The 14,224-nt window shown below is 43.5% G+C and overlaps 1 protein-coding gene across 1 annotated transcript; it reads right to left on the bottom strand.

Annotated features, from left to right (window-relative positions):
• Positions 1-3,272: 3,272 nt before the first annotated feature.
• On the bottom strand, positions 3,273-13,558 carry LOC126538342 (uncharacterized). The gene is made up of 9 exons (XM_050185199.2): positions 13,478-13,558; positions 12,668-12,782; positions 11,388-11,462; positions 7,943-8,310; positions 6,359-6,551; positions 6,087-6,284; positions 5,944-5,991; positions 4,486-4,536; positions 3,273-3,382 (listed from the first exon to the last, which is right to left on the bottom strand). The coding sequence occupies exons 1-9, from the start codon at positions 13,556-13,558 to the stop codon at positions 3,366-3,368; spliced, it is 1,146 nt and encodes a 381-aa protein (XP_050041156.2). The 3' UTR covers positions 3,273-3,365.
• Positions 13,559-14,224: the final 666 nt, after the last annotated feature.

Genomic DNA, 14,224 nt, shown 5'->3' with positions numbered 1-14,224 from the left:
AGCCTGTGAGGTGATACAAACACAAAATTACAGCGCAAAACCTAGCTTCAAGGTGTCAACGTACACTGTCACACTGCCAACCCTGCTGACTACTAGGCACACACCTTATGCCATCTTCCCTCTATACCCCCCCCTTATTCCACACGCTATATATAATGCGTATCAATATACTCCCCGGCAAGACACATATGTTCTTATGACGACCTGTGCGTATACTCACTATCACCCAACCAAGGCAAAAAATATTGTGCGTAGAAGGCTGCAGGTCGGGCAGGAGGTATTCCGGTATTCAAACTGTGCGCACCTTCTACAGAATAAAACACGTCCAAAGAAAGAATAAGGGATTCATTTGAATTCGAGGCACCGAAGGACTTCGTAGTGGCATATAACACTGAGTTGAAGGTCGCACCTCAGATTACGAGCTCTTGTGAGAGGCCGATGAAGACTACTGCAATAGTTCCATTACAAAAATGTACCTTCATTTGAGTCTTCAATGGATGCTGCAGGCTGTTTCAGGGCACCTGATGCCCTTTCTGGCGCATGTCTTAGCCATGACTTGATGGCATCTTCAACAATCGTTGTGGTTCCTTGCGGAAACTGTTGCAGCAGCTGAAATCCACAAACATATATATATTGTTAGTGTAGTAGCCACATTTTCTTCAACAGTGTCAACACATGTACAAGAATGCTGCCAGCATTGACAAACCACAATGCATCTTGTAAAGCCAAGACAAATATGTTTTCATCTGTGTTCATGTCACAGTATGTACCGAATGCCACATTACTAAGGAAATCTCATATTCCCATTAGCACTCAAAATTTGCATATATGTTGCATTGATGGTCAATTTTGTGTAACATGTTTTGTGTGCTGTATTTGAACTATGTACCGAACAAATTTGATATAAATCGCATCCTACTGCTGGACTATTATTTGTCAAAGGCATATGTGGAAGTGATGCTGCTATGAAAGAACATGTGCCAAGTCAGAGCTATGTTTAGCAGTAGTTGGCCACAAATGAGTCGTGTTGGCAGTTGCCGCAGCTTGAATTTCAGACCTAGCATAAGAGTTGAAACAAACTCACGAAACAATGCAAGCACTTGGCAGAAATGCACTCAAGAGGAATAATAAAGAATGACTATGAAGTGCTTGCCCACAGCGAGCTGCTTAGAAAAAGTGGTCACGAAGCAGGACACAATGAGTGCACATTTTCTGATTAGTTTCCTAAAGTACCCATAACCGTGTGAAATAGCAGGGCAGTGTTGCAACTCTCAAATTTCGCTTTATCAGCAGAAGAAAACACAGTATCAGGCTTACCGATGATTGCACTTGAAGCTTTGAGGTTTGAGAAATTGAGTTTGTTTTTTCTTCCAACCCAAGAGAACTTTGAAGCCAGGTCGTCAGAAAAAAGGTGCGCCAACATGCGCTTGGTTGCAGCGTTTGCACTCTTTCCACCAAGTTGCATGAGCTCACGCACCTGAAAGATGACAGGGAAATTGAAGAAAATGCAGTGTGGACCACACATGGTTATCTTAATCTTTTACAACCTAGAATTTGTTACACACCACTGAAAGAACAGCTTGCATACTTTGTCATGAAAGAATATCTTGACAAAAAGTACTTTGCAGGTCCTCAAGTAGAAGCTCATCTGTTATCAGTGCTGAAATATCTTTGAATTCTTGCGCCCCCTCAATTAGGATGCGCACCCTATAGACATGACCCTTTTAGCAATGCACCCGTGTTCAGAGTCAGCAAGTAAAATTGTTCTAGCCAATACACAATAAACTGCCCAGACTACTGGAAAAACTGTAGAAAATGGTATGGCTATAATTCGCAATATTCTGTATTTCTTGAGCACAGACAATAAGATATTTTGATATTTATACTGTATTAAAACTTCCTATGCTAATCCAAAAAAAAACATTGCATACTACCTGAACTACACACACACACACACACACAACCATAATAGCAGAGAATTGCTTCAATTGGTCATTTTCCCGGGAACTACCATAAGTTTTGACTATTGGAGCCCACATGTCAATTTAAAAGATGCATGGTGATACTTACCAGTACTGCAACTTTTTCTTTGTCAAGCTGCTCACTGAAAGCTAACAGCCTATCCAAGGAATCAAATGGCTTGTCGATAAGTGGCGACGTTGTAATCACTGCATGGGCAGGCAATACTTCACATAATTTGTTAAGCATCTCTCCATGTTGCTGCTATGTAAATCGGATGATGTTGAGAAGCCTAAGAACGTGTTGCTTGAAGTCTACAAACAGAAAGACGAAAGCATAATGCAACAAAACATGCTAGATAGTATTGCACTATCCGCTACACAAGAAGGGTATCAAATAAACTCATGGCACAAAGGCAATTGCCAAATGCTGCAGCAATACGCATTATATTAAAAATGGTGTTCCGCATCAAGCTAACTTGTCCGCAAAGTGTCAGGTTCTGTAGATATTCCTAGGGGTGGTCAGCGCAGCCCAGACGAAGGACAAAAGGAAGTGGACGATACAAGTGCGCTTCCTTTCGTCCGAGCATACTTCCTTTTGTCCTTCGTCCGGGTTGCACTGTGCATCCCTAGGAATATGTTGTCACCAACTCACCCAGCTTTCTGTGTTAATTTAGGTTCTGTAGCCTGGCATTCCAAGCAGAAACAACGCTACCTAAAAATATTAAATATTGCAGCTTACTGCTGTTCAGCGTCCTTCGACTAGGATGTAAGGACAAAGATACAATAAACAAGTTCTTTCACGCAAGTGGTACGGCATGCATCAGCCTTAGGAAATCTTGTTCGCGTACACAATTGAAAATAATTTCACTATGTTATTAATATAGCGGCACCTCGTTAAGTACCTTAACTGAATAATAGTGAGGTATTTACTAACAGCAGCACCAATCCAAAATGAATGTTATGCATGTCACAAAAGGAAACTTGAATACAGTAAAGAGCAAAACCAAAGGCTCAAACAACCCTCTTTACCACCAAACATACCTTTACAGGAATCATTGCTAGTCTCATGTGCTCCGTTCACATAAGCTCCCAATGCACCATTTAGTCTACAAGAGACTTTTGGTAAACCTACTGTCTCCAAATCGGTGTTTACTTTCTAGAACGAAAGTGTAACATATTTTACCGTTTTTACCACCTGTCAACAGATATGTTTTGCGGCCGTTTAAAGTAATTTTGTTAGATAATTGTTAGTTTGGAATGACTCCTCTTTTTGGAAGATTCCTTTAGAACAAACATTTTACTCACTCTTGACTGGTTTACACGATCATCCCCCATATTTTCCCTTATATACAAAAGTGTTATCAATGAGTTACCTTGATCTCTCGCGGGTGATGAGTCAAATGGTCACGAGCGTTCTTGACCTAGAATAAGAAATTTCAACTACATTGCTCTGAGAATTATGCACACACAGCATACAAAGTCCTTACTTCTATGCACAAGATGGCCCCAGAAGAAAATGCAAATTTTCGCGTAGCTTTCATGTAGGGTCACAAGCAATTTTTTGTTACCATAATGTATTCTACATTTAACTTGTAATACAATGATGAATTGTAATACTAGTGAATGACCAATAATAAGTAAACATATGAGGTCAACATCTTTTCAGCATGTTTTCTCGAGAGGCACTTAAGAATCACTTCATTATTACTGCAATACCCTCTCTGAGGGATTTTAACAAGGTGGTCTACAAAGTGTTGTCATCCCTTTGTGTCTGCGTCAGTTCATTCTGTAAACACTATTCTGGTTTACAAAAAATATAATACTAAACAAAGTTTACATATATTATCTGGCAAGGTGACAGGCTAGAGTTGAATGATGGTGCAATAAGCGTTGTCAGTGACAAAAAAATTAATAATATGTTTAAACAAACTGAGTAGCTTTAGATTGCATATAGATCAAGGGCAGAATAAATGTATGATGATGCCTTCAGCACTACAACTTATAAACTCTTCTAGGACATTTCAATCTTGTCCCATGCAATATGTAACAATCATCTGGCTGTCCCAATTCTTGATGTGCCTTATTTCCCTCTTGTGAACTCAGCTGACATGCTGTGTTCTTTAAACAATTTTGATAATGATAACTTATACACTCATTTAAAATGAATATGCTTGCATACATAGTGACAACCAGAACGAACATTTCTAAGTGATAAATAAGGGGAAACAAGTATCACAAAGAACCTAGAATAGCTCATGACAGTTTATTATTAAAGAAAAATTTATCTCTTTGTTCTCCAAGATTAGTTACTGCACAGTTCCCTATCTTTCTGGTCCTGTAGTTCACAGCTACAACATAGAAATATAATGAAGTGTTCCTCTCCAATTAAATATTATTTAATGCTTCTAGCCAAGACAAAAAATGAACTTCTTGTGTGTACTGTGGGATGGTACATATGCAGCTGCAACCATGCACTGGCATTACATAAGCATTGACAACAAGCTCGAAGACAAAAGATACTTACCCACACAAGAGGTGTCCTTCTCACAAAGTGATGCCAATTCCTGAAAATCACCTGCATAAGCAACAAGACCTGCTCACAGCTGTACTAAAATCTGCAATCATGCCATGTAATAAGGCAAGTGTGGTGACAAAACAGGGTCAAGCCCAAGTAGACACACAGACTAACTTCCACAAGGCTTTATTAGAAAGAGGTGCACATATTCATGCCTATATGCTTATCAGTCACCAAGCCTTTGTTGATGTCAGTGCTTGTGTGTGTATGTGCCTGTCCACGTTCTGTCACTGCACTTAAAATATACCAAGTACGTATGTCTACAAGCACGGCTGAACCTCAATTTTTTTGAAAGTCTGCTTATACTTTATATTTTTGCTACTTGCCACTTCAATCAAGTACTGTTATTAAGCAACATCTACACTGGACCCTCAAGGTGCAGCAAATGGTGGTTTGCTGTACTACTGAGGCCAAATGAAACGCGAACAGCGGAGCACACGGCAGAATCACATCTGAAGGTATAGTGTGCATTGTCCAGTCATCACCTTTAACAGGCACACCCCCGTTTGGCTATACTGCACAATGATGCTCCCCCTATATTGAAATTTTTTTTCTGTTCTGGTTCTCTATCATTTGAAAGCGAGAAAAGAAATATAGAAGAAAACAGAAGCTATAATGCCCCAGTACGGGGTGGGTATTATTGCATGGTGCGGCAAAACATTACGGGCTATGGGCATCAAATGAAACGTGAAGAGCAATGCACCTGCTATAGTGTGTACATCATCATTACTGCAAAGTCACCTCTTTTCACTTTCAAATGAAAGAAACATGAAAGTATTGCAGCATATGGGTAGCAGCATCACGCAGTGCGGTTGAACGATGTGCATGTCTGTCAATGGCAATGACTGAACGGCGCGGACTATACCTTAAGTTATGCTTCCACCACGCACTCCGACGTTTGCTTTTATTTGACCCCAACAGTAGCCAAGGAAAATAAACAAAGGCCATAACTTTTTGCAAATTTTCTTCATTGGATTTAATTACTTAATTCTCTTATACTACATGACCATAAGCTCTTAGCACAAAAGAGAGACACCTTAAAGGCCGGTGGCATAGCCAAGATTCTTTCGTAAAGCGAGAGAGAAGAAAGAACAGATGGGGTACTCTGCCAGCTCAGACCATGCCTCCCCATAATAATTGATCCTCTCCTTTTCTCAGCGTGGTCTTATTTGCATGCACACACACAAAATAAGTGAGAGGAATTTAAGGCAGCAAAATGTCAAGTTCGTTGGGGCATTTTGGCATACTTAGAGTTAAAAAAAAAAGACGCAGTACACGAATAAGATAAAACGTGCATTGAACACAGGCAGATACAGCTTGTACTGGCCAACAGCGCTGGGAGCGATATTTTAAACAAATGTTGCCGGTATGTTGTTAGTAAATAGAAAAAAATATGAAGCTTCTTACTTTCACTGCAGCCTTCAGATTGTTCTCCACATTCAGCAGAGGCCAATCCTGGGAGATCAATATACGAAATATTATACTACTTACAATTTATTACAAACAGGGGAGCTGCCCTGTGCCACCTACAGAATGACGAGAAAGTTTACCCAGTGGGAAATTCCTAGGAACAGGCACTGCTCCTTTTTGTTGCGTTTTAGCTGGTGTTTGTGATGCCTCGGAGTCATCAGAGTCTGACCATGGCTGAGGTGGTTTCCTTGATCTCTTCCGTGGAACATCCGAGTCTTTGTTCAAATCTGAGTCCCGTTCACTTCGGTTGAGCTTTCTCCTTGCCAACTCGTAGGTTCCTGAGATGTAAGAACACCCCCTGTGAGTACTTGTATTTTTACACAAAACTCCACAGCTAGCGACTGGTACATACCAAACAGCCCCTTTACAGACAGCTCAAGGCATTTCCAGGAAGCATCCGGCATTGCTGCTTTTTTTACCATTGTGACAATCTTGTCTCCTTTAATGTGCTCTGGTGGCCAGGCACACCGATTCCCTTTTATCCATGTTGATGGTACCACTTCAACTTCTCGCAGGGCCAAAAACTCAACGATTGCATATGCCATCTAGAAAAGAAAACTATGCTAAAATTTTTTTACGATCATGTCTTATTAATGGCTGCATTCACACAATAGCAGTAGCACTCAAAATGCACTAACCATGTATAACAGAAGCTACTTGCAGTAACAATGAGACTAAAATCTCCTACACAGGTGCAATGTCTGGTTTCTAGGCTGTATGAAGCTGTGGCAACACCATATACTTGTTACCGAAAGGGAACATCACCATTTTTTGCAAGTTGCGTACATGCCATATTTTAGGATGAGATAGGGAAGACACAACACAGATGCAAAGTTTAGATGAACTGAAGGGTACGGTGTACCAGTCTTCGTTGACTAGGAATTCTGGACCAATGGTTCATTTGAGGCCTTCAAGTGGGCAATGTTTTTAGCCAAAACAACATGTCCATTTTGCAGAAAGCAGCAGTCCTTGTCACTTAGAGAAATAGTGAACTCCCTAAATGATAGCATGTTGTACTGAGTAGGACAACACCCCGGCAGGAGCAAACCGTGTGTATGTTGATGGAGCAGTGCGGGCTTCTCATCCAATGGATGGACGATGTTTGCTTCAGACTGGGACTCCACCGAGCGGTTGTACAATTGCTGCAGTGCCTTGCATGTTTTCGCAGCTGTTGCTTGATTGTCTGCATATGATTCTCAAAGGGAAATGCACTAAAGGAATCTAAATGCCCATATCTTTGAACATCGGCAAAAAGGTGTATTAGGCAGTGCACATTGAAGGAAACGTGTTCATCTCCATAAAAATCATGAAAGTCTCTGACAAAGCAACGCAGGAGCTCTCCAGCAAACCCAGCATGTTGGCGACAGAGCTGCGGATTAGCAAGTACCGAGAGAGAGGTATGAAGGACGAGGAAGTGCTGGTACAGGCGGTCTGTCAAAGAAAATTTAAGAATAAATGGGCCAGTGTAAAAAAGAGAAAGCCTGAATTCAACAGCCTTCCAGCGGTCTAATTCATCAAGACCTCGTGGTTTGCGATGAAACTCACTGGGAACAGAAGCTCGCACAAGGCTGCTCTTTTCATTGAAAATTTGACGTTGGAGTGGCCCAAAGCGTACAGCTAGTGGTCCTGAAGTCCACAACGTCAGAAGCTTCTTAACTACACCTAGCAACACAAGGTGCATGTAGTCCAGGGGTACGTCATCCACACAGTCAATTGGCAAATCTAGGAGAATGGAATCTCCTTTGTGATGTTCACTATCATGTTGCTCTCTGAAACTAATGTTTGTACGTAGGGGGCAGTCCATTTCAAGAAACACAACTTTTCCGTTCATATAAGTCCCCTCCACAGTACATTTTGGGCAGCCACTATAGCCACCATGCCCTTTAGTTGCCATTACAAAAGCTCGTGCAGGAGCATCACAAATGATGCCCTTCACACTAACTTGAGCAACACTGCCATCTACAGCAACACCTTCCGAAATCAATTCTTGTAACTCTACAACGAATGGCCTCAGAAACTCCCACGAGGATGCTGGCTTTGACAGCCCAGCAAAGGCACCAACAAGAAACGGTGTTCCATCGCCACAGCCATGGGCAATACACTGAATAGGCCACAACTGCATTTTCGAACTTTTCGATAACGGAAGACCGTCTATGTTGAACGACAAGGGGATCACAGAAGGCGGGTGTTCGACATGACACAGTATGCGTAGCAGCCCAGCTTTAAGCCCAAAATGGCAATATTCCCAGGGCTCTAACGGTGTTAACACGCACTGCTCTTGCGCTTGGCGCGGTGTGCGTAGTTCTGCTAAAGAGGGATGGCTTCATAACAACTTCAGAAAAACTGTAACTGCCCTTCTTTTGATATTGTGTTCAACAGCCCACATCCGCAATTTTTCTCGAAAGTTGCCTTCCGTGATCACTTTGTCAACACTGTGTGTCTCCTCCCTGTCGACAGGATTCGTAGAAAGTGGGCTGCTTTGAACATACCGCATAGGAAGCAGTGTCGACAGCATACGTTTCTAGTGAGCGTGCATGAAAATCGGCACGCCGATACTCGCCGCTGTCCACTGCATCGCAAATGACGGCGTCAGTTCTATTCTGAACATCGCGGGAAACTCCGGCTACTTGCTTCGGCGGCTGTTCTTGCGGACGTTGATCCTGCAACGGGTGCTCGCTTGAGCACTCAAGAAGCGCCAAAGATTTCTTCGCCTCTCGACACGCTTTTTCGGAGACGTACAGTTCTACAGAACGCGACATCGAATAAATACACTACGCGCCGAAACGCGTGGCGCGGGCGTCACTAAACAAAAGACAATATGGAAACTATACCAAGCGCGCGCAAACTCTTAACACGCCCAATGGCGACGGTATGTCCATTATCGAAAATCGAACCTTATTCGGATGAAGGTAACAAAGGAATACTCACATCTTTGCAAGAGCGCTCTTCGCACGCCACAGAACGGCACCACAGAACACCTGTTCGAGGCCAACGTACGCAGCAGCAAACCTATGACAAACTACAGAAGCTACAATGCTGCACATATAGGCACAGAATAAGGAACCAACTATAGGCGCCGGGTCCGCCGGGTCACGTGGCTCAACACGTGGCTGCAAAGAGTGCGAGGCGCATATCGAGGGGAGAGGGGCACGTAGGTGGCGAGGCGCGGATAGTCAAGTGAGGCCTCAAGCACCCCGCCCTCCTCGCTGCTCGCCCTCTCAGTTCGCTCTTTGTAATCGCGAATCGCGGTGAGCAGCACGACGAATGTCACGGTGCTGACGCAAGCAAAAAAAAAAAAAAAGAAAGATAAACAGTTACAGTGACGTTTCACTTCGTGAACGCGGGTGACGCGCATGCGTGTATGTGCTAATAGCACATGCGACGCCATCGGCCTTCAGCTCGCCTTGACGCCTACTGTCCGCATTGCAGATAGTATTCAAGACGGATCGCGTGGCCGCGCCATACGCATCAGCCGCGAGTAGAAAGCGCCGTTGCAAACATTGACTTACTATCTAAATTACCTAGCATGATGTCAGCGCGCACAGGCAAACATGAACACTTCTAACTCGATAACCGCGGACCCACGCTATCAAAACGCAGGCGTGAGCAATCGCTGCAGCAGCAGCAGCGAGCGAATTAAGTGGCACTCGTGCTGTCTGTCGATCGCTTCCAACGCAAACTGAGCGATGAGAACACAGCGTACGCAAAGGTATGAGCCGTCGGCCCACCTGGACTGTGCCCTCAAAGCAGATCGCTTTCAAGATGAAGCCCGCGCGGCTGCATTCATCTGAGTGTGGCACCTTCATATGTGATATTGCTGTCTGACATGTATTTTCGGAAGAGGGTGCGCTGAGGGCAGCCGTGGAAGAGACTTAACACTCTGCGATATGATCACGTAGTACATATCTTCAATTGCGTGTTGGTCCCACAATTGTCCAGTATGGGACATTCCGTTGAGAACATCCTTCGGACATCCATATGATCAAAGCTTTGGGACTTGTTTAGATCCCAGAACTTTAATCCTGTGGATGTCCGAAGGATATCTTAAATAGGCCATCCCGAAATTAATGTCCTCATGTTATCCAGTGGACGTCCTAACTGGGATTAGGACGTTAGCATCTAATCGGGACGTCCAGAGAATATTCGTGGTCCAATGGGATGTGGCCTGCGTCACAATGAAATATGCCACCGTGCTTACCGGGACCACTCATTAGATGTGGTGGAAGGCCAGGTGGAGGTGCTGGATGGGGAGGACCGACTACTTCAGCACGACCTCTAAGTGAAGCTCGTATAAAGTTCGGAGGTGATGTCTCTTAATTTAGATAGTGGAACATTACATCAGCAATTGCTAGAACACAAACGAAACGATTATCGGGGCATACTGTAAGGAGGTGTATTTGTTATTCTTAGAAGTATGCTTTTACCCTTGATACAGAAATACCAGACAATACTCTTTCGTGCGTAAATGGCTTCTCAACGTTAGGTTAACAGGATGCTTAGCAATTCGCTCATGTGAATCTAATCAGCAATACAGGAAGCTTATCTAAAGGACACATGTGGTTTGCGTTAGAATGAAGCATGCCATACCGCTTACCAGGACCACTCATTCCAGGCGCTGGAAGGCCAGGTGGAGGCGCTGGATGCGGTGGCCTAACTGCGGCGGCACCACCTGCATTTGAAGTTCGTATAAATTTGGAAGGTAGTTTTTTTATTTAGATAGTGGAACGTTACATGAGCGATTGTTAGAACGCGAACGAAACGATTATCGCGATATATTGAAAGGCGGTGCCTTTCCGATTCTTGGAAATATGCCTTCATAGTTGACACAGAAATGCAAGATTGTACTTTATTTCGTAAATAGCTTCGCGTCGTTCAGTTTACAAGGGCGTAGCGCAATTGGTCAATGCGAATGTAACGAGCAATACAGCAAGTTGATCTCAAGTGCACATGCAGTCATTGATACAATGAACGATGCCATCCCGCTTATCGGGACCACTTATTTTAGATGGGGGAAGGCCTGGTGCAGGTGCTATACGGGGTGGACCAACTACTTCAGCACCACCTGCAAGTGAAGCTCGTATAACGTTAGGAGGTGATGTCTCTTGATTTAGATGGTGAGGGAAAACATCAGTGATTGTTAGAACGCAAACGAAACGATTATTGTGATATATTCAAAGGCGGTGTGTTTGAAATTCTTCAAATATACATTTATCGTTGATACGAAAATGCAACACTAATGTTTGCTACGTAAAGAGCTTCGCATCGTTGAGTTTAAATGGGCGTAGCGTAACTGGTCAATGCAAATGTAAAGAGCAGTACGGGAAGTTGATGTAAAGTACACATGTGGTCTTCGTCACAATGAAGCATGCCATCCCGCTCACCGGGACCCCTCATTCTAGGTGGCGGAAGGCCAGGTGGAGGTGCTGGACGAGGTGGACCGACTAGTTCAGCACCACCTGCAGGTGAAGCTCGTGTAAAATTCGGAGGTGATGCCTCTTGATTTAGATGGTTGAGGAGATCATCAGCAATTCCTAGTACGCAACCGAAACGATTATCGCTATATATTGAAAGCTGCTGTATTTGTAATTATTAGTAATATGCCTTTACCATTTATACAGAAATACCAGACAATACTTTTTCGTGCGTAAAGAGCTTCGCATTGTAAGGTTAAGAGGGCGCTGTGCAATTCGTCGTTGTGAATCTACTGAGCAATACAGCAAGTTCATGTAAAGCACACACGTGGTTTGCGTCAGAACGAAGCATGCCATCTCGCTTACCGGGACCACTCATTCCAGACAGTGGAAGGCCAGGTGGAGGTGCTGGACGGGGTGGTCCAAAAGCGGCAGCCCCACCTGCATATGAAGCTCGTATCAATCTGGAAGGTGGTGTTTCTTGATTTAGATAGTGGAACATTACATGAGCGATTGTTAGAACGCCAACGAATCCATTATCGCGATATATTGAATGGCGGTGTTCTTGCAATTCTTGGAAATATGCCTTTATCGTTGATAAAAAAAATGCATTGCTGCGTAAATAGCTTCGCGTCATTGAGTTTAGAAGGGCGTAGCCCAATTGGTCAATACGGATGTAATGAGCAATACAGCAAATTCATGTTAAGTACACATGTGGTTTGCGTCAGAACGAAGCATGCCATCTCGCTTAGCGAGACCACTCATTCGAGGTGGTGGAAAGCCAGGTGGAGGTGCTGGTTGGGATGGCTTAACTGCGGCAGCACCGTGCAAATGAAGCTTGTAGAAGAGTCTAAGGAGATTTCTTTTGATTTAGATTGGGGAGCAGTACATCAGCGACTCTAGGAACGGAAGCGAAGCGATTATCGCGATATAATGAAAGGCGATGTGATTGCAATGCTTAGAAATATGACTTTATCATTGATAGAGAAATGCAAGCAGTACTTTTTGCTGCCTAAATAGCTTCGCATCATCTAGGCGTGTACGGTAGCGCGAATAAAAGACAGGACAAAGGAAGACACACAAGGATGCACACAGCGCTGTGTCCTTATATATCTTGTTTTTTACTGTATTTCATTTGCGGTACCATACACCCCTTGAAAACGCATTACCAACAAACCCACATTGCAATGTAAATGCAATGTGGGTTTGCAAATGTAAAGAGGAATACAGCTAGTTGATGTAAAGTACACATGTGGTCGGCGTCACAATGAAGCATCCGATCTGGCCTACCGGGACGACCAATTCCAGGTGGTGGAAGGCCACGTGGAGGTTCTGGATGGGGCGGACCGAGTACTTGAGCAAAGCCTGTAAGTGAAGCTCGTATAAAGTTCGAAGGTGATGTCTCTTGATTAGAGGGACCTTGATAGTTGGTCTGACACGCGTATTCGAAAAACAGCGCCAGAAATTCACATACACGTAAAGAAGACTCGAAGGACGCGGAGAGGCGTTACTTCCAACTGTTTATGTTAATCGACACACCCTCCGATCTTATCAAGTGAGCCATGCACAAGTGTCACGCCTGTTTTTTCACGCGAACGTGGTAAACATAAGTAAAGAGAAAAAACTAAAAAAACGGTGAGCAAAACTGCTGCCTGCTTTAGATAGGAGAATTGAAAAAATCCAGGTAAGCGCTGTGCAAAAGGAAAGATGTTCGCTGAGAGAGACAGGTGAGTTTTTGTGGATATGGAATGCATCTGCAGCCACTCGAGGAATCTAAGTCTCTTGAACAAGATGGTGGAACATTACATCAGCAATTGTTGGTACCCAAACGAAACAATTATCGCGATATAATGAAAGGCGGTGTCTTTGCAATTAGAAATACGCCTTTATCTTTGATACAGGAATGCAAGAACATTATTTTTGCTGCGTAAATAGCTTCGCATCGCTGAGTTTCCAGTGGTTAGCGCAATTGGTCAATGCCAATGTAATAAGAAATACAACAACTTGATGTAAAGCACACGTGAAGGCTGCGTCACCATGAACCATGTTACCCCGCTTACCGGGACGACTAATTCCAGATGGTGGAAGGCCAGGTGGTGGTGCTGTACGGGGCGGCCCGAATGCTGCAGCAGCACCTGCATGTGAAGCCCGTATAAAGTTCGGAGGTGATGTCTTTTGATTTAGATGGTGAAGCAGTACATCAGCGGTTCTTACAACACAAACGAAACGATTATCGCGATATATTCAGCAGCGGTGTTCTTGCAATTTTTACAAATATGCTTTTATTGTTGATGCAGAATTACCAGACAAGACTCTTTCGTGCGTACGCAGCTTCGTATCGTTGACATTACAAGGGTGCTGCGCATTTGGTCAATGTGAATCTAATGGGCAATACAGCAACTTGATGTAAAGCACACATGTGGAAGGCGTTACAATCAAGCATGGCATGCCGAAATCCGGAACGACTGATTCCAGGCGGCCGAAGGCCTTGTGGAGGTGCTGGACGGGGCGGCCGGACTACTGCAGCACCACCTGCATTTAAACTCGTACAAAGATCTATGGTGATGTCTCTTGATTTATTTATTTATTTATTTATTTATCTATTTATAGATACTGCGATCTAAAATCAGGTCATATTAGGGTGCGTATACATAGAAATATGCGAGCATGTAAACACATACAAAATTAAGCAGGTATGCAGGCACTTTTCAAACATTGATGAAGAATACATAACATAGAAGCAAATAACGCGTATAAATTCATAACAATTGCAGGCATTTATCAAACGTTGATAAGGAATTCTGGTT

This window comes from Dermacentor andersoni, chromosome 4, assembly GCF_023375885.2.
Source record: "Dermacentor andersoni chromosome 4, qqDerAnde1_hic_scaffold, whole genome shotgun sequence".
Classification (NCBI taxonomy): Eukaryota; Metazoa; Arthropoda; class Arachnida; order Ixodida; family Ixodidae; genus Dermacentor; species Dermacentor andersoni.
This window is presented reverse-complemented; position numbering and strand designations above follow the sequence as displayed.

Excerpts from the sequence above, each read along its gene's own strand:
- LOC126538342 (XM_050185199.2), bottom strand. The coding sequence starts at position 13,558 with ATGCAGGTGCTGCTGCAGCATTCGGGCCGCCCCGTACAGCACCACCAC. Across the intron at positions 11,463-12,667 it reads CATTGTGACGCCGACCACAT|GTGGTGCTGAACTAGTCGGT; the intron begins GTGTACTTTACA and ends CTTCACCTGCAG. Across the intron at positions 5,992-6,086 it reads TCCTAGGAATTTCCCACTGG|GATTGGCCTCTGCTGAATGT; the intron begins GTAAACTTTCTC and ends TTGATCTCCCAG.